This window comes from Branchiostoma belcheri, unplaced genomic scaffold (assembly GCF_001625305.1).
Source record: "Branchiostoma belcheri isolate BF01 breed outbred unplaced genomic scaffold, Haploidv18h27 scaffold6, whole genome shotgun sequence".
NCBI lineage: Eukaryota > Metazoa > Chordata > Leptocardii > Amphioxiformes > Branchiostomatidae > Branchiostoma > Branchiostoma belcheri.
The window spans coordinates 386786-411561 of NW_017804242.1; the positions used below are offsets into that span (position 1 = coordinate 386786).

At 44.0% G+C, this 24776-nt stretch overlaps 2 protein-coding genes across 2 annotated transcripts in view; one reads left to right on the forward strand and one right to left on the reverse strand.

The window, feature by feature from the left end:
• LOC109482192 (SAM pointed domain-containing Ets transcription factor-like) overlaps positions 1-12444 on the forward strand; it is a 17152-nt gene extending 4708 nt beyond the window's left edge. Inside the window, exons 4-8 of the mRNA XM_019784888.1 lie at positions 1282-1491; positions 2569-2613; positions 3105-3185; positions 7112-7198; positions 11512-12444. Coding sequence (XP_019640447.1) covers positions 1282-1491; positions 2569-2613; positions 3105-3185; positions 7112-7198; positions 11512-11687 — 599 coding nt within the window. The 3' untranslated portion in view covers positions 11688-12444. The remainder of the gene's footprint in view (positions 1-1281; positions 1492-2568; positions 2614-3104; positions 3186-7111; positions 7199-11511) is intronic.
• A 2092-nt stretch (positions 12445-14536) lies between these two features.
• On the reverse strand, positions 14537-24564 carry LOC109482193. The gene is made up of 15 exons (XM_019784889.1): positions 24186-24564; positions 23242-23432; positions 22341-22543; positions 20719-20828; positions 19899-20062; positions 19725-19817; positions 19526-19603; positions 18111-18339; positions 17737-17809; positions 17259-17316; positions 16741-16814; positions 15906-15981; positions 15155-15309; positions 15041-15064; positions 14537-14693 (listed from the first exon to the last, which is right to left on the reverse strand). Exons 1-15 carry the CDS (start codon positions 24562-24564, stop codon positions 14537-14539), a joined length of 2064 nt encoding a protein of 687 aa, XP_019640448.1.
• Between the last annotated feature and the right edge of the window lie 212 nt (positions 24565-24776).

Here is a 24776-nt window from a genome sequence, read left to right on the forward strand (position 1 = left end):
AGAGGAGAGAGAGAGAGGGAGGGAGAGAAAGAGGGAGGGAGAGACAGAGAGATTGGTAGTGCAAACTCGCTTTCAGAACAGACTTTTACTTGAAACTTCAAACTTTAGAAACATTAAAAACAGGGAAACATACAGAGAAATGACGCTCACGCCCAGTATCAAAATACGCGTTTTGTGTCTTTCTGTGTAACGCTTCGTGAGAATAATGCGTAATGAGAAACTCGATTTTAAACCAGAATTTCACTTCAAACGTCAAATTTTATTCACAACAATCAACTTGGCAGAATTGTATACATGTAGCACCGAATTACACGTTGATTATAAAAATGTCATTAAAAACACAGGACAAGGACAATACATACGGGTACACAACTGAACATAAGACACAAAGACACTAAGATTTTGAAAGGAAACAAAGAGAGATAAAGAACAGATGATCTTTTTGCGTTATGTCTGAAACTTACCTAGACCTTTAGGGGCGCAGGTGTTCTCCGAAAAAGAAGTAATTTAAAGTTTACATTGACAGGTAAAATCGTTGCTTGAGCGATTCTCTCGTTTCATGTTAGTCGCAGGCGGGAAACTATACAGTTTTGTCGTGTTTTGTATGTTGTAGATGCTATGAAATGTTTCTATTTAGACGCTTGGCAGTGATCGCTTGTTTTTCGTTCGACGTTTGTGGGATCGGTATAACTTATACAGGGCTAGATACGGATAGATGTAGGGTGTATGGCAATGGTATAAACATTATGTACAACACAGTATGCTCAACACAGCACGACACAACACAACACAATACAGGTCAACGCAACACAACTAAACACTGCGCAAATAGTTTTTTACAATGAATGTTTTCTTGTCCACCTTTCTCTCTCCTGCCACTCCTGTAGACCCGAGCACGTCCTAACTGACGTTCTAAATCACTGTCTACAACAACTATCTTTTTGTCCACCTTGTAGACCAGCGTACCTGGTGTCCTACGGACAGGTATCAAACTTCATCGTGATTGTCTTCTTGTCCATCTTTCCGTCTCCTGTAGACGCAGAAAGAGGACCTAACTTACGTTCTAAATTGTTGTCCTCAATGACTATTGAAAAAGAGTGCCAAAATAGTCTTTTTTTTACAATGGCCGTCTTCTTCTCCACCCTGTAGACCCGCGTACCTGGTCTCCCACGGACGTTGCCCGGTGGCTGCGGTGGACGGCTGACCAGTACCGCCTGCCGAACGTGTACCTGGAGTGTTTCCCTTCTCATTTCTCACCCATGTCCTCTTGTCCACCTTTAGACCCCCGTACCTGGTCTCCCACGGACGTTGCCCGGTGGCTGCGGTGGACGGCTGACCAGTACCGCCTGCCGAACGTGTACCTGGAGTGTTTCCCGCTGGACGGCGCCCAGCTCTGCGACCTGGCGGAGCGCGAGTTCGTGTACCGCGCGCCCGAGTCCGGACAGATCCTCTACGCGCTGCTAGACATATGGAAGTCCGGCATCACCAACGGTAGGGAGGGCTTTTTTTATTTTATTTATGTGCCATATGTCATATATTGTGCTAGAAAAAGAGATATCTCCAGAAGAAAAGGAGGAAATCAAAAACAAACAGAGATGACATTTTATTTCCTCTACGCGCTGCTAGACATCTGGAAATCCGGCATCACCAACGGTAGGAACATCAATATTTCTTTCCTTCCATCCCTCTTCTTTCCTTTTTTCCTTCTTCCTTCCTTCTATCCTTCTTCTTTCCTTCTTCTTTCCTTCTATCCTTCTTCTTTCCTGCTTCTTTCCTTCTATCCTTCTTCTTTCCTTCTATCCTTCTATCCTTCTTCTTTCCTTCTTCTTTCCTTCTATCCTTCTTCTTTCCTGCTTCTTTCCTTCTATCCTTCTTCTTTCCTTCTATCCTTCTATCCTTCTTTCCTTCTTCTTTCCTTCTACCCTTCTTCTATCCTTCTTTCCTTCTATCCTTCTTCTTTCCTTCTATCCTTTTTCTTTCCTTCTTTCCTTCTTCCCTTCTTTTCTTCTGTGTATTCCTTTTCATGTTGAGGAATAATCACGAAAGGTAGGGACAGCATGTTCTTAGAATGCTGGAAAGGAAACAATGAGCGGTGGGGACGGCAATATTTCTATGTTTTCTTCCTTTCTTATAGATATCTGTCTTCGTCATTGTTTTATTTTATTTCATCTATGTGGCATGCATGCATAGCTTTGATGAAATTTATTGTTCGACAATCGTACATGGTACAATGTGTGGCAGTAATACAACAATACTACAAAACTAAAGTAACAAAATTACATGCAGCTTAAAGGTTGGCACAGTTTTTTTTCTTAAATGCTTGAAAGCAAACAATGAAAAAAAGATCTCTAGAAGAAAAAACAGAAAATGAAGAAAAAACGGAAGGCTTTTTATTTACCTCTTTCCCTTTGTACTTCTGCCGTTTTTCACTGCGTCCTTTTGATTTTTGGAAACATGAAAACTAAAATGCCAAACTCTTTTCGAAATATGATTTTGGTCTGCAAGTTCACAGGGGCTGTGAATGGTTGTAATGTTTGAACTGACTGTTTATGTGTTTGATATCAACAGGACCAGGCAGCCGGAGTACAGTATGTACAATCAACAAGAAACCAAGTGAGTTTTTTTCTTATTCTATCTAACCATCATTGCGATGTAAATTAAATTGCCACCAAATGTTGCACAATGCTTCGCTTGAAATATTAACATTTGGCTTTGTAGAAAATAGAAGTAGATTCTGAGCAGCATTTTGCAAATATTCGACACTGTTTGGTGGATTGATTTACAGAGTGACAGAAAATATACACTTCTTACAGCGAGACGTGCTATTTTATTTCTCGTTTGGATTCTCTAGCTAACAGAGGTTTCACGATGGCACACTGGCTTGGAATGTGATATTCAGATAGCATTTTTAAGTTTCCTTTGGCACTCAAACATTTTGTCATGCCAACAAATGACAAATTAGTATTGGTGTTTTTGTCATGGCGTTACTGCTTGAAAGTGCATGAAATTTTCTGCGGCACGTATTTTTATCAGAGTCTACACACGCGATGTTTGTTTGTTTGTTTGTTTGTTTAAACTAATCACCAGTTTTGCCCCTTTTCCAGTGTCTTTCCCTAACCCCTACATGCCCAACTGCGCACCCTACCCCGCCTTACAGGACACCTCGCCTCCTCAGACGGAAAAAGGTGAGACAAAACTACGTCATAGAATCGCCATGAGAGATTATAATAAGTTTTATTGCAAATTCATGCCTGACGGCTAATTGCAGAAACAGAAGAAACATTTGGTATAAAAACAGCTAATTAGTACACATAGAACTACTAAGAAACTAGTAGTAAAAACTACTGGGTTTGACTTCTTTTTTGAAGACAGAGGAAGACAAAGGATCCTACTTTTTCTGTAATTTGTGGGTTTTCGGATGTTAAGAGGAGAGTAGTTTTCTTTTCATTTGTATACGTGTGAAAGTTTGGGTAGAATTTGGAGTCTACGTCAAAGAGTTCATTTCGTTCATTGCTATAGAGGGTATAATTTGAGATAAAATGCGTTTATGATTATAACGTACGTCAGCATGACATTTGGGTCATCTCCTTTGTCATCTCGGTACTAAACTACGTACGGATGTATTGCATTCTTCCTTGTAGCACAATATTACGTGGACAAGTTGTTTGTAAAGAGTGTGAGAGGGTCATCACAAAAACGTGCCGCTGCAAATACAGTGTCTGACGTTGGTAGTGAAATGTCGTAAAATTGTAAACTTTCATCGGGGTTATGTTGACCCTGGAGCCAAAGAGGTAGCCTGTGGTGGCCCTGGCAACAGCCTGGCACCCAGACTTTCATGAATCTATACGTAAATTTATAAATATTTCTTGAACTTTGGAACGATTCAGATGCATCAGAATGATCCAAATGCTTTCGGGATGTATCCAGAATGACTCGGCGATGTGCGCAAAAGTCTTGGTCAACTTCAGCAAAGATACCGCTAAAGATAAGGTGTTTTTACGGGCGTAATTGATGACGACGACGCCATGTTGACAGTATACTTGGCACAAAGCGCTGAAAATGTTGGCATATTTACGGTAAACCCCGACTGTTTAGGCCCAGGTAAACACCAGTCCGTGCGACGCAGGGCTTCATATTAGGACATTCAATCAAAGTCAGCTGTAGTTGTACCATGCTTCAGTTGTAGCGACACAAACACACCGCCACTTTACTAAAATAATGTGTTTTATTGCTAAGTCATTCCCGAGGGCTACATTGCAAGTACAGAAGAAACATTTGGCATAAGAACAGGCAATTAATACACAGAACTACTGATAACTACTGATAACTCCTAAAAACTACTGGGTTTGACTTCTTTTTGAAGACAGAGGAAGGCACAGGTCCCTCTTACTACTCTTACTATCTAATAATCACGATCAAAACCGGGAGTTCTTTCAAAACTATACAACAGCTCTATATTTTGTGCCGTGGCTGCCATGTAAGGTGACAATATCCAGTCGATATTCTTCCTAATTGATTGGTTTCTGTTCACCTGAGATGCCCCGTGTCAAAAGCAGGATACCCGTGTGAATCCTGAGACATCGTTGTCCCGAAGTTAGACCCTGGAACTCTCTATTAAATGCAAGGGTGCGACCCGAGGCCCCCTCCCTCCCTCCACCTGTTGATTTTCATTCGCACTTCAAATGATTAGTCTACACTCTGTTTAGTAGTCATAGAACATGTTTTGTATAGGTACAACTGCTCACTGTACCCTTCATAAGTATAGTTTAGCGTAATATAGAACTGAACGTACATATAGAGTCGAAATATTTTCTGGCCAGTAGTTCTTTATAACACACTGTCAGACACAGTAACCGTTGAGCATATATGTAGCATATATCTATAATAGACTCATACCAACTAGTAACTATATTATTTGCCATACATTGTACCCGTGTAATCGTTGTGCAATAAACTTGACTTGACTTCAAATAAAATCAGCCCGGGGCCCTTTGGGGACCCTGTTGATGTTTCCACGATTAGTTTACGGGTTGGATGCGACCTATTTTTTCGCCGGATTGTAGCTTAATTTTTGAGGTAAAATAAACCTGTGGCACAGTCGAGCTCAAAATAGCCAGGCAGTCGCTGGGAGTCCCATGAAAATGTAACAACAAAATGTTTGTAAAAAGTGGTTGATTGTGATATTTGATACAGCGCAACGGACAACCAAACTCAGTACCTTTGTTGCCCCGTACATGAAAAGTGCTTATTGTCCGCATATAATTATCGCGTATAACAGTATAGATTCAATGTAAAACAGTGTGAGGTTGATTCATGTCTCCAAGCACAGCGTTTTGAGCTTTGTGTTTATCAGAATCTTGGCTTCGTCAGCTGAAAAACCCGAGAGAAAGGTTATGTTGTGACGACAAACGCACTTTCAATTCATTGCTCCGTACATGATTTTCATTCATACTTTATGTAGAAGAACAGTATAGATTCAATACAAAACTGTGTGATGTTGGTTTATGTCTTCAAGCACAGCGTTTTGAGCTTTTTGTTTATCAGAATCTTCAGCTGAAAAACTCCAGAGAAAGGTCATCATGTTGTGACGACAAACGCATTGATCTGTTGTGATGAAGAGAATTGTTATGATTTAATCTATGTTGGCAAACTTTCGCCCAGCCTTCAATGGGCACTTTTAGAGGACAGGTGGCAGAAAGATCGATAAGACAGGTCAGAGAACTTTTATGAAGTGCGGGACATAAACACACAATAATAGACAATCAACACCTGCTTCTCTATATTGTGTATAGGAATGTAGAATAAGACCATGGGTTTGTTAGTAAATGTAAAAACATACACACATACGCTTTCTCTGGTTACACACTCTTTCTAACTAGAGGCTGAGGAACCGAATATTTGACAATTCTCTTAACGAATTTCATAGAAAAGTACGATTTTCAAAAACGTTTTGTGTGTTTTGTTTTGTTTTGTAAAATGGAACGGGGCTTTTTTTATTGTGGCTTTTGGCTGTGGATGTTTGGCTATGCCAGGTGGTTGGTCGGCTAGGCGTCATTGTACGTGCCTAATATTGTGACAATACACATGAAATAGTTGATATGCACCATTGTAGAACGATAAGATTTTTTAAAATAAATGTACAATGTACAACGAAGGGAGAACCGACAAAATTAGAAGGACAAGTAGGACTCCTTGAGCTATCTTTCTTGTTTTTCTTTTCTTTTCCCGGTAAAATTTTTGAAAGTGGAACAAGGACAGACAAACAGAACTCAGACAATGAAGAGTTATTTCTCAGTGACAGCTGACCTCGGTGCCATGTTAGATCCGGGACCAGGAACACTGGTGTGTTATTTTTGGTCCCGTGAAACAAAATCTGGCCGTCTAACTCTTGTCTTGCCGCTATTTTCATTAATTCAATAATGGAATATTCACATTATGTGTAGAGATGGGGGGAATCAACAGACATGAATTTGCCAAACTGGCATGTTACATTTTTGTAGGCTATCCTGTACTTATTTGACGTAAAAGTGTCAAACTTTTACGTTGTCCCTCTTAAAGCAAAATGTTTGGTGGAAAATGTTTTGTACTTCTTTTACACGACAAGTGTGAATTTTGTTGGACTAAATTTCCACCCAAAAAGCTATTTGTTTATTTGTGATCAATATTAATTGTTGTTAAATGTCTTCTGTGTTCTGTGTTGATTTCTGTCTTTCACACAGCAGTGCATTTTTGACAGTTTCGATTGTGTATCGAATTTCTTTAAATTTGTTGTTTAATTCGTCCATAGAGCAGTGCAGTTTTTAAAATCTGTTGATTGTTCGCTACAGCAGTGTCTCTATGGCATTCTTTTTAGATTTCTAATTAAAATTTGTGAATTGTTTTTTTTTACATACAACAGTGTCTCTATGGCAGTTTCTCCTGTTGTTGATTTTTCCTTCCATACAGCAGTGCATCTATATCAGTTTTAGTGAATATCTATTTAAGATTTGTTGATTTTTCCCCATAAAGCGGTGTTTCTATGGCAGTTTCAACCCCGTGCTACATTTCCCCTGTTGTTGTTTTTAACCTTAAAATTTCTACTTACAATTTGTCTATTTTATCCCCCATACAGCAGTGCATCTATGGCAGTTTCTGCGCGAGCTTCTCTCCCAGCCTGAAGCCTACAGCAGGTTTATACGCTGGATGGACAGAGGAAAAGGTGCGTGCGTTTCCACGTTTGTGATTGAAAGATAAAACTTTATCACTCAAACCATCGTTCTAACGAATGAATGAAGACCTTCATTGTACAAAGGAGTCAGTTCTGTACACAAACAAAATAATATACATGATGATTAAGCTATCACTAGCGCTATAATCTACGTAATTTCGAATTCTTCTCGTTTCGCTATGATGGTGAAAATATAAGAGGTTTGTCTAAGTATAAGTTCATTAGAAACGTGAACTTGTCTGTATTACTTAAGTGTATATAGAAGCATGGATGTGATGTCCTTTTGTGATATTAAATGATATCTATTCAATACCTATGACAGAACAAGACATACACATGTATCTGCACACTTCTTACACGTAACCTTTGCTCATCTAATTTCAAGCATTGTTTAAAGCTAACTACTGATGATGCCCTTACTTAAGTTCTTAAGTTTAAAAAAATACCGCGCGACAATTGTACAAGGTATAATGTTTGGTAACAACTTGACTTGACTAAGTTGTCGAAAATTCCCATGGCATTTCCTACTTTTACGAGTACATTCTACATGACAACAACTATATTTTGTATTATCCAACAATACTACAAGGCTAATCTACCCAGACCTACATTTTGAACAACAAAATAGTATCGATATCGATATTAGTACATAAATTAGTTTACTGGTCACTGTGTTGTTCCATAATGAAAGTCATGGCATGCACTGCACTTTTTCTTTAGACTGCGTTTTCATGTTTTAAGGTGGCAAGGTGGTCTTGTGGTCTGGGCTGTTGACTTAGAAGAATCTAAAGGTTCTGGGCTAGAGTCCTTCCGTTGGCAGGCCACAATGCAGTGTTCTTTGCAAGGAAAGGCACTTTACACCCCCTCCCCGGATCCAGGAGAAATGAATGAATGAACTGGTTTATTTATTATTTACAACACACATGCCATTGCAGCCTTACATGGCTGAATTGGGGCATAATACCCATTAAAATTTATCAAGAATGGTTCAGCAGCTCGACAATGAAAGGTAAAACACTATTCTTGAACCTAGACGTCCTGCAGCTAAACTGCGAGAAGTTGTCCTTCGATCTCAGATCTCTGCCAGTCAGGCACACTTGAGTCACCTAGCCTCCTACCAGGCGTACCTGAACTTCGGGGATTAAAACGCGCTGTTTTGTCAACAGTTTCGAATTCGTCTGTTATCGTAGGCCACTGAAGCCTTCTCCGCTCCGTCAGACACCGTCCTACGGTCTGTAGATAAATCAGGGGAGTATCGGCTGTGAGATCTCTCCCCTGTCATCTCACATCTCTGCCCTGTCGGCTGATTTACGGTGGTGACCCTTTATCTGTGAGGTTCCCACAGATAGCGGAGTGACAGGGTCTGTCAGCCGGGGGAGTGACGTATGTGAAGAGTGAGGGGGGTCTCCAAGCAGATCCTACGGTGGCATGGCAGTATCCTCTACCAGGCTTCCAGAGTGGACATTCATTGGCCAAATAGAGAGAGATAACATGCCGGGAGAGTTGGTCCGCTAGAGAGTATATTTTTGTCCGGTGCGGCGAACTGTACTCTCTAGCAGACCAACTCTCCTTCAAAGCTATCTCTCTCTCAGTCTATTTGGCCGATTTCTACTCTTTCCAGCCGTCTCCCGAAGCCCGGTAGAGAGTAGCAAGTCAGTATCCATTGGCCAGAGGAGTAACTGTTTTTCGGTGGCTAGTGGTCACTCCACTGGCTAGTGGATACTGTCTTGCCACCGTAGCATCTGCTTGAAGATTAGGGGGAGGGGGGTACTGTTGACGCTGATTGTTTGTTTGTTTCGTTTGGTACACCGCAAGTAGGCTGTTTCTGCCAGACTCCAATGGGTAATGCTATAGCTACATGAGAACTACCTGCCCAGTGTGCCTACTAGTACTTTTTGGTGGTCTTCCCTTAGATAGTTTTCCCCGGCCATTGACACAAGCATTCAGAATCCTGTCTATAGTAACCACCTGTCCATATAGGTTTTAGCGGTCACCTGAGTGGTCTAGGAAATTTCCCAAATCGAAAGAATGATGTACCAGGGGAGTTAGCCGTCCATAGGAGTACACTTTGTAACCCAGGAGCTTAAACTCTGGTTATAGAAACTTTTGGTACTGTAGCTAAGAACCCTAATCTCCAAACAGATCCCTTTCGGTGGCAAAAAGACAGTATCAAATTGGCCAGGCAGTATCCATTAGCCAGAGAAGGTCGCCAGCCAACGACGGGTGGGGGTAGCGACAAAGAAACGGCCATATATATAAAGGTAATGATCATCCCCCCACAACCTCTGCTTGGAGAGTAAAGAACCAGTTTGCAAACGCCCACCTGTTGGTAACTTCAATGAAATGCTCGCGCTGTGATCACGGATGCATAAAAAACTGAGTCAGCTGACAGGGTGACTCACTCGCACGCGCAAATTCTGTAAAAATGCGTGGGCTAGAGACTAGTTGGCACCACAATGTTATAACACAAACTAACGGCTTGTCTGACAAAGGTAATTACTAAACCTGTTTGTCCTTGGGTAAGACGGTAAGAATCAACTATTTGTCACCAAAACGTTTCGGCTACATCGCAAGCTGGAGGCAATTGAAAGCTTAACGTTATAGCATATTGACTTGACTTGACTTGACTTCTGCCGAGTCCTGTTGTCCCTGGCCTCGAGTCAACATTGGTCTCGTTTTATCTGGAATTACAAGGTTCTCTTTCTTGTTTCGATCACATAGAACAGCCTGAATCCCATATCATTAATTGCCCACTACGCAAGTTTTTCACCACCCTGTAATGATCTTACATGTACATGGATAATGTACAATCAAACATGTACTAGTGACCACCTCTACATAAGGACCACCTTGTCATTGATATTCAGTCAGACCTGTACTAGTGACCACCGCTACATAAGGACCACCTGGCCATTGATATACAGTCAAACCTGTACTAGCGACCATCTCTACATAAGGACCACCTTGTCATTGATATTCAGTCAGACCTGTACTAGTGACCACCGCTACATAAGGACCGCCTAGTCATTGATATACAGTCAAACTTGCCAGTGACATAAGCATGAAGAATCCTGTCTACATAGACATCGGTCCCCCTGAGCGGTCTTTCTAGGCAGTTCTGGCTGTAGAGGCTGTAGTTATGTTCTACATAAGGGGTACCTGTCTGTAGTTACCGCCTGTGCACACTGAGCAGATTGTATCAGTTTCCTGAGCGAGCGGCCTTCTTGAGCAGTTTGGTACTCTTAGTTCTTACCAAGGTCGGACATGTTCTAAGCACAGCACCTATATCAGAAATGTTGTAAGTGCTGTATCTCTCTGGCTGCCATGTTCCCTCTACATAAGGACCACCAAACTTTTGCCCGATTGACACAAGCATTAAGAATCCTGTCTATAGTGACCACCTGTACACACAGACCAGATAATATCGGTCCCCTAAGCCGTTTTCTTGAGCAGTTTGGTCTTCTTACCAAGGTCGGACATGTCCTAAGCCCAGTACCTGTCTCTCCCTCCCTATCCTATTCCCGTGGGACTGGCGGAACGTGCCCACTCACTGCTTCAGTTCCCACGAGATCTTGAAAGGAGGAGGTGTTTCCGGAAGTAAGACTCGCGTCTCCGAGACCGTCGGACGTTCGCAGACTTCTTACATCGGTTAAGCTGTCCTTCTAGTGTAAGGAAGAGTTTAAGAAGAATATGTTCGTAACGTCGTGTGCGTAAACTGTCGTATGTGGGGTGGGGGTGTCCTTACTTGAACTTTAGACTGTCCCTTTTCTGTCATGTTCTCAATTATTCAGTAACAACTTTCAAATACAGTGACGGTAGCTTGGAATGTTGTTGATGAAGATTTTAGGACTGTGATATTGAACAATTGGCATTTGTTTATTTACTTTTGTATTGAATTATTTATTTCTTGTGGTCCCTTGACCCCAACCCTGACTGGGCCTGTGGGAAAAGAGGACAAGGCCAACAGGGCATACCAGGCAACATAAAGGATATTGATTGATATTTATTGATTGATATTCATTGATTGAACTCCTGAGTCTCTTCACACACGCAAGCACACACACAAAGACACACACACACACACACACACACACACACACACACACACACACACACACACACACACACACACACACACACACACACACACACACACACACACACACACACACACACACACACACACACACACACACATACACACACACACACACACCACCACCACCACCACCACCACCACCAACCACTACAACACTGTTCTAACGTTACTGTTAGTTTCAAAATTGTTTTCCCTATAATTCCAGGTATCTTCAAAATCGAGGACTCGGTGCAGGTGGCCAGACTGTGGGGCATCCGTAAGTCCCGTCCTGCCATGAACTATGACAAGCTGAGCAGGTCCATCCGGCAGTACTACAAGAAGGGCATCATCCGCAAACCAGACCAGGCACAGAGGCTCGTGTATCAGTTCGTCAAGAACTGAGCACTATATTTCGTTTTCGACACGATGAATGTACAATCATGTAACATATTCTGTTATGGAAAAAAAACTTTTATAGGCTGAAGGGGCTTCCCGTGTAGTTGTGTCAAGATGAAATAAATTTAGATAAATTTTGTTACGGGAAATAATTCGACATATAGGGGCAGACGACACTGTTATATACAGAACTGTGCTTCATCCAGAATCGTGCCACATCCAGACCCATAGTCAGACACGGTTCTGAATAGTCCAGACATGTATAGAACCGTGCCCCACGTTTTTACATACGCGTAGACTTTTCAGAAACTCAGCCTAACCGAGTCAGGAATAGAACTAGATAGACGCGGTTCTGGATACACTAAATGTAACATATTTTGTTCTGTGTATACTGGCACATGGGAACTTATAAGGGGCTACCTGTTGTATGAAGAAAAAAAAATAGAATTAAATTGTTAGGGGAAACAATGTGACATACAGGTGCAATCTTACGTAGTCTGTACCATACTCAATGGTTTCTACGGCATTGTTTTAGTTGTTTTGTAGCTTTACGTACGTCCATTGTAGCATACAGACGTCCATGTATTGTTATCATACATACAGTATGAACCCAGAGGCTATTTTGACAATGCTATCCTTAAATCGGCCGCGTAAGGCGGCGTGTTTACAGCTAACTTTCATCTCTTTTCAACTGGAGGCACAATATTTATCATCGTCAGCAGAGCAGGTGCAGAAAATACGCACGCCGCAGACAAGTTTTTTTTTAAAGAGAGTTAAATTGTTATTAAATGTGACGAAAGCACGACGACATTTCTTCTAACAAATGGCTCGTAACCAAAGTAGGAATAGCTTTGTGATTTTTTTTATCAGGACAAAATTTTTTGCAAACCATTTTGCTTTTGTAGTAAATTTTGAATTGTCTATGAGCATTTCTCTTTTGGTACGGATCTAGGGAATAAGGAGGGTTATTTGGAAGCTAAACACTAGTCATCGCGAGACAGGAACACTTCAATTTTGTACCCATGTAACGTTACTATCATGTTTTCTGTGCTTTGTGAAAATGACTTTGTACAGACATCGGTATACATGTATATCAATAACAATGATGAAAGTTCAATTTTGTACCCACACCGTCTGGGTTCTGTGAAAATGACTTGTGTACAGTATATATTCATAACAACGATGAAATATCACAAAGCTGGGCGTGTTTATATTGTAAGGGACATCAAGGTACAGCCGGCGAGAGATATTTGTTTATCCAAGACCATGAAAATGTCGTAGAGTGAAGAATAGCCTCATTGCTATGGCAACAATCGCCCGCCTAGCGTCAGACAGTAGTGTTGGATCGGTGTGTGCGCGTCAGTTCGCTCGGTTGAGTAAAGACGCCAATTACGCGTTGTTTGCGCGGCGGACGCTGTTTGTTGTCGGAAGCGTTTCTGTCTATCAATAAAAGGTCACTTCTTGTATCTAAACAGACCCGGATTTTTTTTCGTCAGGCAAATCTATATTTCTCTCTCGTTCTAACCCTACAAAAATCAGACTCGTTGTGTGAGTGTGTGTGTGTGTGTATGTGTGTGTGAGTGAGTGAGTGTGTGTGTGTGTGTGTGGTATGTGTGCGAGTGTGTGTGTGGGGTTGTGCTGTGTGTGTGCGCGAGAGTGTGTCTGTGTGTGTGACTGTGTGTGTGTGTGGTGTGTGTGCGAGTGTGTGTGTCTGTGTGTGATGTTTGATAAAAATAATTCAATAGGACTGTTTTAAATTCAGGTGTACCACACGTACACATCCGTGTCTAGCGGACATGGGTTAAAACGCAGAATATTTCTTTGCAATTGCAGACCAAGATTTCAAATGTTAGCGTTTGAAATGAAGTCTGAAAACCTGCAACAAGTACACATCAGGGAATAGACGGAACCTTTGGCACTCTCTTCATGCACGCATTGTCGCTAGCTGCGTTGCAGCTTCACACCGGTAGGGGTCGCTCTTGTGCGTGGCTCCAGAAGATTTCATTATGAATGCATGAATGAATGACTGAATGAAAGGTTTATTGATCGAAGAAGTACATTGCAGCTAAAGGATGAATTCCGTACTTATTTTACAAATGGTGCTTAAAAGCAAACGGTTTACAACTAGTACTTGTTTTACAACGCAATTTAACACACTTTAAAGAACTGAGCATTGCATGTAATACAGATCAGCCTAGCTATACAATCTTCTAGCATATTAACCTATACTTCCCACTAAGGCCGTGTCTAAACGGAATCACCCAAGGCGGTTTACATGTGGTTTACCCCGAAGCCGGTTTCAAGTGGCTCACATCGAAAGCGCCTCGAGCCCAAGCCACTTCTAGAGGTGGTTTCGAATCGGTTTCCCCGCATCGCGATTTGCGTCTGAACGCAATGTGATTTCAATGTGACTTCGCCTGGTCATGGATTACGGGGTGATATTTCTTTATTTATATGCAATACCAACTTTTACGTGGCAGCAACTTAAAGAGCAGTAATGGTCAAATAATGTGTCCGTTCTAGGGCGAGCTTCACCGCCTCTGGCGGGACCACGTCGACAGTCGGCCGAGATACGCTGGGAGGGGGGCATCAGCAAGCAGGTCGTTGACCTCTGACATTAATAACACGCCGCCTTGCGTGTTATCATCAAACAGCAGTAAATGTAGCTCAAGCGCATTATGTTCGGACACGGTTTCACAGGTGTGTGTGGCACGTGGACCAGATGTGAGGAATGTGAGTTACCCGAATCGCGGTTTGGGTGATTCCGTATAGACACCTCCTAATTAAGACCAGTGCCCAGCATTGGGCAAACTCGTTGATAACCTAGAACATAGTTGAACATAGTATCTTTAAGTTTATACCTCGGTAAATGCAGTGTTAGCAGTGCTACGCCAGCTGCCCTTCATAATGGGATATTTAGGAACAACTCTCGACCTGTTCGGCACGATCTCAGTCCCTGGAAAGTCCCGTGGCAAGAGGATGAACTCTCTTCTTGGCGGCATCGCGGTAGGGCTGGCACCGGGAGGACCGTCCGTCTGTCCCGGGGCCGCAGAGCCCCTCCCCCCGCCCAGCTCGGACCCATCGCCCGGTGCCCCGCCTGCCGTACAGGAGAAACAGCACCACATCCGTCAGGAACTCCGCTAGCTCGATCACCGTTTAAGAGATGGTTGGTTCAGTGCCTAGCATTGAGCAAGTTGAATTAACTACTGTGCATGTATCCCTAGAACATGGTTACCTAAGAGTAAGACCTTTATACCTCAGTAAATGCAGTGTTAGCAGTGCTGCGCCAGCTGCCCTTCATAATGGGGTATTTAGGAACAACTCTCGACCTGTTCGGCACGATCTCAGTCCCGGGAAACTCCCGTGGCAAGAGGATGACCTCTCTTCTTGGCGGCATCGCGGCTGGGCTGGCGCCGGGAGGCCCGTTCGCATGTCCCGGGGCCGCAGCGCCCCTCTCCGCGCCCAGCTCGGACCCATCGCCCGGTGAATCGGCGGCCCTCCGCCGCCTGCCGTACAGGAGAAACAGCACCACATCCGTCAGGAACTCCGCCAGCTCGATCACAGTCATGATGGAGATCCCCATCCACAGGCCCAGCTGGCCGCCGATGTCGCCGAGCAGGTTCTCTACCTGTTACGGGGGCAGATAGATCAATAAATCAATGATAAATAAATCAATAGATCTATCTACCTATCAATCAATCAATCATCAATCAATCAACCAATCAATCAATCGATCAATCAATCAAGCTATCGATCAATCAATCAACCAATCAATCAATCAAAAAAATCATTGCAGATTATCCATGACATGGAACATCAATCAACCATTAGATTAATAGATCGATTGAGCTATCAAAAATCGATCGAGCGATCAATCAATCAATCAATAAATCAATCAATCAATCAATCAATAGATAAATCAACCAATTTCTCCATGCAGGTTATCTAACTGACATGGAAAATCAATCAATCAATCAATCTATAGGTTAATAGATAGATTAATCTATCAAACAATCGATCAATTAATCAATTCAAATCACATTAGAAATTGATGTGTATGTAACTGTAATCATGTTTTAAGTTATTCTAGGGTTGTTAAGTTATTCAGAAATAATTTGATATGGAATGTACAAAAGCACCAACCGGTTTTTGTGATCTAAGTATTTATATTAAATCTAGATGTGTGAGCATATATAAAGATTATAGCAGTGCCAGTACCCGTACCTCATACGATGGCGTTTCATAAATGTGCTCGATATTCATGTTTTCAAAGTAGACGGTAACCTGGATGAAGCCTTCCCTGCAATAGGGAAGAGAACCCTTACATGTATATCATAGAAGTGTCTGAAGCAGATGCTGATATCAGACTTCCCAAAGATAATCGTCAATTTATATTCCAATTATATTCAATTTCAATATGTTAATCTGTGCTTTGCTTGTCGTATGTATTATGTATTGTCTGGTGGCGACATGAATATAAGTGTAACTTGAGTGTCGTGTCATTATATGTTTCAATAAAAAAGATTATCGTCGGTGAAAGAGATTAAACATATATTATATAAAACGTACAGATCAGAGATTGCACACAACACAGTTAAAATATTACAGATAATTTTGTTATTGAGCAACATGGAAACTCACAGGACAAAGTGGTGGGCAACTCTTTCTTTCTTTCTTTCTTTCTTTCTTTCTTTTTGACTGTTGAGATTAGCAACCTGCTTGAGTTGCCCACCACTGTGTCCTGTAACTTTCTATGTTGCTCAATAGAGAAAAAAAAACAGACAAAACATTTTGCTGAGTCTTTACGATAATTCCGACATTTGCTACAACTCTACCACTACTCTCTGCCAGTAGAGACAGCCACCGCGCCTACTCTGGCATCCTTCAAGGATTAGTTGGCCCACCTACACTAACCACCAAACATTGTACTTCCAAACCAAATACCAAAACACCAACATCTGCAGTTGACTACAATTCCTGTGACCTAACCAGTGCAGCAGATTCATCGGCAAGACGATGTTGGCTGCCTATACAAAAGAAGAAGAAGAAGAGAATATACCTGATCTCCGCAGCGGTCCCGAGGTTCCCGAACCCCGTGCCTTTCTTGTCCTTCATGTCATCAATGAATGTCTCCTGAAGATAGACATATTCACGGAGATGTCATAGAGAATTTCAAATGTCGTTCACAAATAGCCTAATGAACCCCCTACCCCACGAAAGTGCATTTCGATGTTCTCCGTAGTCCCTTAGTCCGCAAATCAAATAGGCACTTAAGATAGGTACGAATAGGTAATTGCCTTCACAATTGGTCTAGCCTAACAAACCACTGCTCTGTTTATTGTTACTCAAACACATTCATATATAATATCTGGTGACCAGCCCTGTCCTGCTACATAATGTAACCCAACACCACAGGCTGTCTGCTACAGTGCTAGTTACCATGGTGACAGACGTCTAGTCCTTGACTTTATACAGTTGGAGAATCAGAAGAAGGGGAAGAAATAAAGCAAAAACAATATGTTTTCCTTCCGCGAACGTAAAGAATTATTTTTCGGGACAACAAAATCAAATGCTTACAGCGTATAATGGAGCTGGCCACTCGCCGAAGCCAACAGTTGACGTAAAGACTGTTTCACTGAACAAAGAAGATCGTAGCGTTAATGTTGTTTGGTGATTAATACATTTACTATTCTGCAAATACATGTATCAGAAAAATTCAACAGATTTTGTACCTCAGAGTAGCAAGCGTAGTCGTAGGAGTATAAGATTTTCCAGACAGTAGTTGTCTGTTGTCCGTTTCCTATTATTGTATTGTACTGTATAGCAAATTTGACTCTGTAAACGCATTCGGGCACGATTTTGCAAAAAGAAACTACGTGTACGTGTCTTTATGAAATATATTGTCTGGTAACGCCAGATCAACTTTAGTCTACCGCAAAGGAATAACCATCATCAGGTTCTAAGGGGGCTGTGGTAAAATTTCAATGGGCATGTTGGCCCAGGCGCTGAGGAGCTGGCCTATTTAGGCTAACCCCAGGCTATCTCTTACGTTTACCTGCAGGCCTCTGGACAGTCGCACTGCAGGGAGCCGTTCAGGTACAGCTTCTTGAAATCAGTCCTGCAGGGATCTAAAACGACAACACGACAAGCACGTAAACAATTATCTCCAACAGTTCTCTATCAATCCGCATTTCTTTATCGATCCGCACACCCACACCTCTCCACTATCTGCTGCTGGAGACACAACAAACAAACAAACAAACAAACAAACAAACAAACAACCCTTACCCCTGGGATGACAGGCCCTCTCGTTGTCCGGTATCCTGATGTAGGGATCCGCACACCCACATCTCTCCACTATCTGCTGCTGAAGGCAGGTTTTCTCACACAACAAACAAACAAACAAACAAAGGAACAAACAAACTTCACCTCTGGGATGACAGGCCCTCTCGTTGTCCGGTATCTTGATGTAGGGATCCGCACACCCACATCTCTCCACTATCTGCTGCTGAAGGCAGGTTTTCTCACACAGTTTGACGGAGTAGGTGTAGATGTCGGGGAACAGTCGGATGTGGCTCCCGTTCTTTAGCCGGTAGAACCCCTTATCTTCCCCGGTCGTACACGGGCCGTACTTCCCTCCTTTACGTTCCAGGAGTGTCTGGGTTTGCGATAGACAAAGTGTGAGAGCCCGAAAAGGCTCGCTTGGTTCTGTCACAGCCATTTTGGAAACTCTACGGCATCAAAATCTTACGACGTCCTATGACAAATGTGAACGTGCATATTTAGTGAGTGAACTAGCTACAAACCATACTTGCCGATAGCCCGGCTGCCATCCATCGTACGTAGTTATATAAGGGAGCCGGCTGTGTAACTATATGGAGGATGGCAACCAGGCTAACTTGCTCACCTGGCTGAGTCCGATGGACACGGTGTACCCCGGTGGAAGAGAGATGCCCTCCTCCCCGGCGAAAGGGTACTGCGTGTACTGGTGAATCAACACCTGTGTGTTGTGTTACACCTGTGGTACTTGTTCCTGTAGTTTCTCACCTGGTTGAGCCCTACCTGGTACCTAGATTCTCACCTGGCTGAACTGAGCCTCATGTGTTTCTTGTGTTAACCCCGTGCTACCTGTAGTTTCTCACCTGGCTGAGCCCGATGGAGACGGTGTACCCCGGCGGGAGAGAGATGCCCTCCTCCCCGGCGAAAGGGTACTGCGTGTACTGGTGGATCAGCATCTGTGTGTTGTGTTACACCTGTGGTACTTGTTCCTGTAGTTTCTCACCTGGTTGAGCCCTACCTGGTACCTAGATTCTCACCTGGCTGAGCCCGATGGAGACGGTGTACCCCGGCGGGAGAGAGATGCCCTCCTCCCCGGCGAAAGGGTACTGCGTGTACCGGTGGTTCAGCAGCCGGGCTTCCATATCCAGAACCGTGCCTGACCCTACCCCGAACCCACCCAGGCATAAAACTAGATAGGCACGGCTGGATACAGTAACTTTATGCTCACCTGGCTTAGCCCGATGGACACGGTGTACCCAGGCGGGAGAGAGATGCCCTCCTCCCCGGCGAAAGGGTACTGCGTGTACTGGTGGATCAGCAGCCGGGCCCCCGCCGCCGTGACACCTGTGTGTTGTGTTACACCTGTGCTACTTGCACCTGTAGTTTCTCACCTGGCTGAGTCCGATAGAGACGGTGTACCCCGGCGGGAGAGAGATGCCCTCCTCCCCGGCGAAAGGGTACTGCGTGTACTGGTGGATCAGCACCTGTGTGTTGTGTTACACCTGTGGTACTTGTTCCTGTAGTTTCTCACCTGGTTGAGCCCTACCTGGTACCTAGATTCTCACCTGGCTGAGCCCGATGGAGACGGTGTACCCCGGCGGGAGAGAGATACCCTCCTCCCCGGCGAAAGGGTACTGCGTGTACTGGTGGTTCAGCAGCCGGGCTCCCATATCCAGAACCGTGCCTGACCCTACCCCGAACCCACCCAGCAGGCATAGAACTAGATAGAGCTGGATCTGGATACGTAAAACACTGCTTCTTCACCTGGCTGAGGCCGATGGACACGGTGTACCCCGGCGGGAGAGAGATGCCCTCCTCCCCGGCGAACGGGTACTGCGTGTGCTGGTGGATCAGCAGCTGTGTGTTGTGTTACACCTGTGGTACTTGTTCCTGTAGTTTCTCACCTGGTTGAGCCCTACTTGGTACCTAGTTTCTCACCTGGCTGAGTCCGATGGACACGGTGTACCCCGGCGGGAGAGAGATGCCCTCCTCCCCGGCGAAAGGGTACTGCGTGTACTGGTGGATCAGCAGCCGGGCGCCCGCAGCGGGGGTCAGGTCGGCAAGGTACTCGTCTGGGTCCAGAAACAGCGTCAGCTGCAGACCTGCGATAACCAAGTGTTTTCAACCTCAACTCAGGTCTTATAAACCCACTAATTATGCAGAATGTAGGACTATTCATTATCCACTGCCTTCAAAGAAGAAGTCGAACCCCATAATAGCTAGCGTAGTAGTAGTAGTAGAAGTAGAAAGTTTTCCAGACAGTTGTTACCTGTCTCCTGTTACTGTATTGCAATGAGTATTATACTTGATTGTAAAAGCAATTAGCCTTCAGGCATGATTTTGCGAATAAAGTTTCTTTCTATAAAGGGTGCCTTTCAATTTGAAAGAAAATCAAACAAGAAGCCGTAGATATCAGACTTACACACAATTCTGAGACTTTCACATTCACTAGTACTCATTTCCTGTTTCTGACCTTTTTGTCGCCTTTTGTTCTGCCTTGCCTGTCAATCTTCCTTACATCAACGTGCTATCAACTTAGTTTGTCTGAACACACACAAAAATACAGCTCATTCGCCCATATGTTCATCAACCCAAATGCTCAGGCTCAGCCACAATACTTCCGTCTCTACCGAAGCGGTTTTGTCCTGAGGTGGCCGGCAAAAGAACGCCTTATAACAATTCTACAAAACGCAGTATTGAATGTAAACGCCCATCCGCTCGGAAGCCTACACAGGAAGCTAATTCATGTGACACTCACCGTGTAGCGGTCCTGGCTGTTTGGCCGTCCAGAAGGCACCTCCCCTGGTCCGGCCGCTGTTGAAGATGAAACAGTTGCCGTACGTCTCGTCCAGGATCGTCGCGAAATCCCTGCAACAAAGGAAAACATTATCATAATTATTATACTCTCTTACCTAGAACATTCTGAACAATTGCCAGCAAACTATGGCAATCACTCGTGATCTTTATTTGCAATCAGATACAGATTCATGTACAGATACATAGTCATGCACAGATACAGATTCATGTACAGATATACAGACTTTCCGAGTATGATGACCGTGTCAGTCCCTACACCTGAGTGAGGGTCACAGTTGACACGGTAGCCTTCGCGTGGATTTGTTTAAGGTGGATAACAGGTTGCGAATCTGAGACCCACACACTTGGGCATCCGTCTTCCCCAGCGGATCCATCGAGGGAGACGTGCTGGTTCCGGTTCGGGTGCTTGCAGCGAGCTGCCGGTGACTTGGTTACGCTCAAGTTCCGCCTTGACTACGCCAGCCCGCCTGGCGCTGCTCTCGTCCGCCAGCTGAAGACAACTGCCGTTGGAGACTTGACCCTCTAGTTGAGGGGGGATACGTGTAAAGTGCCTTTCCCAAGGGCACAACGTCGGTGCGCATGTTCGGACATGCCCCCGTGCTCCGACCCAGGTTCGAACCCGGGGCTCCTTTGTTGAGCGCCGAACGCTCTATCCACTACGCCACACGACGCCACATTGCCAGCAAACTAGCGAAGTGGAAAATGGGGAGCGTGCTACGGTGCTAAAGTGTGATGTTCAACGTTTTGACAAATGTTTAGATACACTATGAGACGACATAAAGTACATGGTTATACGATATAGTGCCCTCTCAATTTTACTCATGGCTATGGTGGAAAATACACGACCGATTCCTTTACAGGCAAAGGAACAATCAGCTTCCACCGAGAGGACTTTAAACATAAAGCACCCGTTTTGACACCGATACTCTATTGGTGTCTGGGTTAGGAAGCAGGAATAAGGTTAAGGCTGCTGCAGTAACATTTGTATGGCGTCAGAAGTCATCTATTATTGATGTTCCGTCAACACCGATACATCAGACTTCTGCTTCAGTACACCCTGCCAGATGCCACAACCACTCACATAATGAAAGAAAGTCAAGTCATGCGTTATATTTGTTTTAGACTGTACTTTTTATGTTTATGTCCTTGACATCTTGTTAGGTGGAATGTGGTCTTGTTAGGGTTTTTGGCTAAGAATCGAAGGTTTTGAGTTCGAATCCACCAATGTTATGAAAGGCCAATCATACTTTACACCAATTTCCTCATTCGGCTCATGAGTGAAAATGGGTTTCTTCTATCTTCGACAAGGGACATACTCTCAGAGGGGACATTAAGCCGGAGGGAGTCTCTGTGTTTAAAGAGAATCACACCTCAAGCACGTTTAAGATCCTACCGAACTTATCGAAAAGAGTCAGGGTCCATACCGGTGTAAATTGATCAAACCTTGCAGTCCTATCTTACGCAAACTGGTGGGTTACACCTAAAGGTGGTTTACCTATTATGTGAAACAAACAAACAAACTAACTAACTAACTAACAAACAAACAAACAAACAAAGCCTTACTCTTCCGGTGTGCAGACCCGGCCGTTGAACGTACAGTCCTGTATGAAGTCGTTCTTGTCGTGGCCCATCTGGTGCCTGACGGTCGTGTTGAGGCTCGCCAGGAGCGCAGAGAAGTTCTGGGCCTTCTCATAGCTGGGAGACAGGGGCAGGCTTTCCTCATCTACCGCCAGGATCTCACCGGCAGGCGGCTTCGGGTCGGACACCTGCATTAGTCAGGGGATTGGTATGCTCTTACAGCCAAAACAACACAAGAAGTTCACTCATTGGACCGGTAAAATCGTGGTCCTACATGTTACAGGGAATCACAGCATGTTTTCTTTACAAAAACAGCCCAAGGAGACCACACAGGGGAACAGGTGGTCGCAATAGACAGGATTCTTAATGCTTGGTTCAATGGAAAAATTATCTGAGGAATAATCAAAGAGTTTGACTATTTTAATAATACAGCAAACAAACTAGGTAGGCAAGATAAAGTAGCGACCTTGTACACTATAAACTTAGATTATAATTTTGAATTAGCTGCTTATCTTCATATAAGTTGAATGTACTTACGTCAGGAGCAGTTGTTATTGAGAAAGGTTTTGTTGTTTCCCTTGTACTAGGCCTTGCAGTCTTATCCTCCGACTTGTTAGGTACCTTTGAGGAAGCGTCCACTACTCCAGAAGAAGTCGGTTTGGTAGAGGTGCCAGTTGCCTGCCGTGTGTCTTCTGATGTTGGGGATTTATTTGTTCTGGGTGACGTGTTTGATGAAGCAGTAGTCACTGTCGACAATGTCATTCCCCCAGTGAGTTCTTGTAAAGTGTCCATGGTCGCTGTGGTCATTGTGGATGCAGTGGCCTGCTCATCGTCAGTCTTTGACACAACTTCCGGTGTCATAGTGGACTGTTTTGAATTGTCTGACGTTAAGGTAGTTTGTGATGACGTGCCTGACGTCATGGTGGTTCGTGATGACGTGTCTGACGTCAGGGTAGTTTGTGATGACGTGTATGACGTCAAGGTAGTTTTTGATGACGTGACTGACGATAAGGTGGGTTGTGCCGATGTGTCCCATGGCGCGTTTTCCTCCCTTGACGGACTTGACGCCGTTGTGGTCTGTGGTGCATAACGTGATGGCAAATCAGTACCATGGAAAGTGCTTGATTCCATCGTATTTCCGGAGGAAATTTCCGTCGATGTAGCAGTAGTAGTGGTCTCCTGTGACGTTCTTGTCATGCTTCTACCAGGAAGAGAGGACACAGTGTTCTCTTCGGACATGGTTGACGTCGTTACAGGCAATGTGGAGTCATAAGACGACAAAGTTGTACTCTGTGGCGTGTCTAATGTTACTGTGCTCTCTCGCGACATGTCTGATGTAGGTTTATTGTCTGTCGTTGAGGTGGTTTCTGTTGAAGTGTGCATTGTCCGAGTGGTCACTCTTGACCTATTAGGTGTTGTTGTATTCAGGGACGTAAACGTATTTTGCGATATACTGGACGTAGCTTCCGTAGTCGATGGCAGTGTGTTCAATGCCATCGTGGTCCCAAGGGATGTCGTTGTGTTTGTGTTTTCCGATGAAGCGCCAGATGTTATCACAGTTGTGTTTTGTGTCAAGGTTGGTGTAACACTGGTGTCAGGTGTCGATGTATTAGATGGCACTGAAGTCTCTCGCCCAATGGTTGTTGACATTACAGGTACCGATGTGCTGTACGATGGCGAAGTGCTTCCCGGTGGCATATCAGAAGTACTGATTGCCTCCCATGTCGTGTTTGGTGCCTCGGTGCTTGTTGAAGAAGCCTCCCATTCTGTGACCCAAGTCACTTCTGTGCCCGATGTCACTATGGTGTCAGGTGTTGAGGTGTTTCCTACCACAGTGGAATCTTGTGGTGTGGTCGACGCCACTACGCTTACTGAAGTGTTCCATAGTACACTGGTCATGTTTGGTGATGAAGAACCGACCCAAGTTGCATTCCCCTCTGAAATATTTGATGGTAAACTGTTTCTTGTTGATGTTAGTACGGTGGTCTCTCGTAGCGTGCCTGATGCCATTGTGGTTGCTGTAGTGGTCCATTGAACACTGGTCTCTGATGAAGAGTTGGATGCTGCTGTGGCGTTTGTTGAAGTGTCTCCTGCTACGGTTGTCTCTTGTGGAGTATCTGACGATACGGGGTTTGTTGATGAAGTTTCCCAAGTTACTGTGGTCCCCTGCGACGTATTCGGTTGTACGGTGTTTGCTGAAGCGGTCCATTGTACAGTAGTTTCTTGTGGCATGTTTGATGGCACAGTGTTTGACGATGAAGCCTTCAAACTAACTGTGGTCCCTTGTGGTAATCTTGATGGCGATGTGTTTGCTATTGAAGTATTCCATGTCCCACCTGTCTGTCGTGACACGTTTGTTGTTAATTGAGGCATTGTTGTATTGTACAATTGCGAAGTGGTACCGGCGAGGTCGTCCGATGT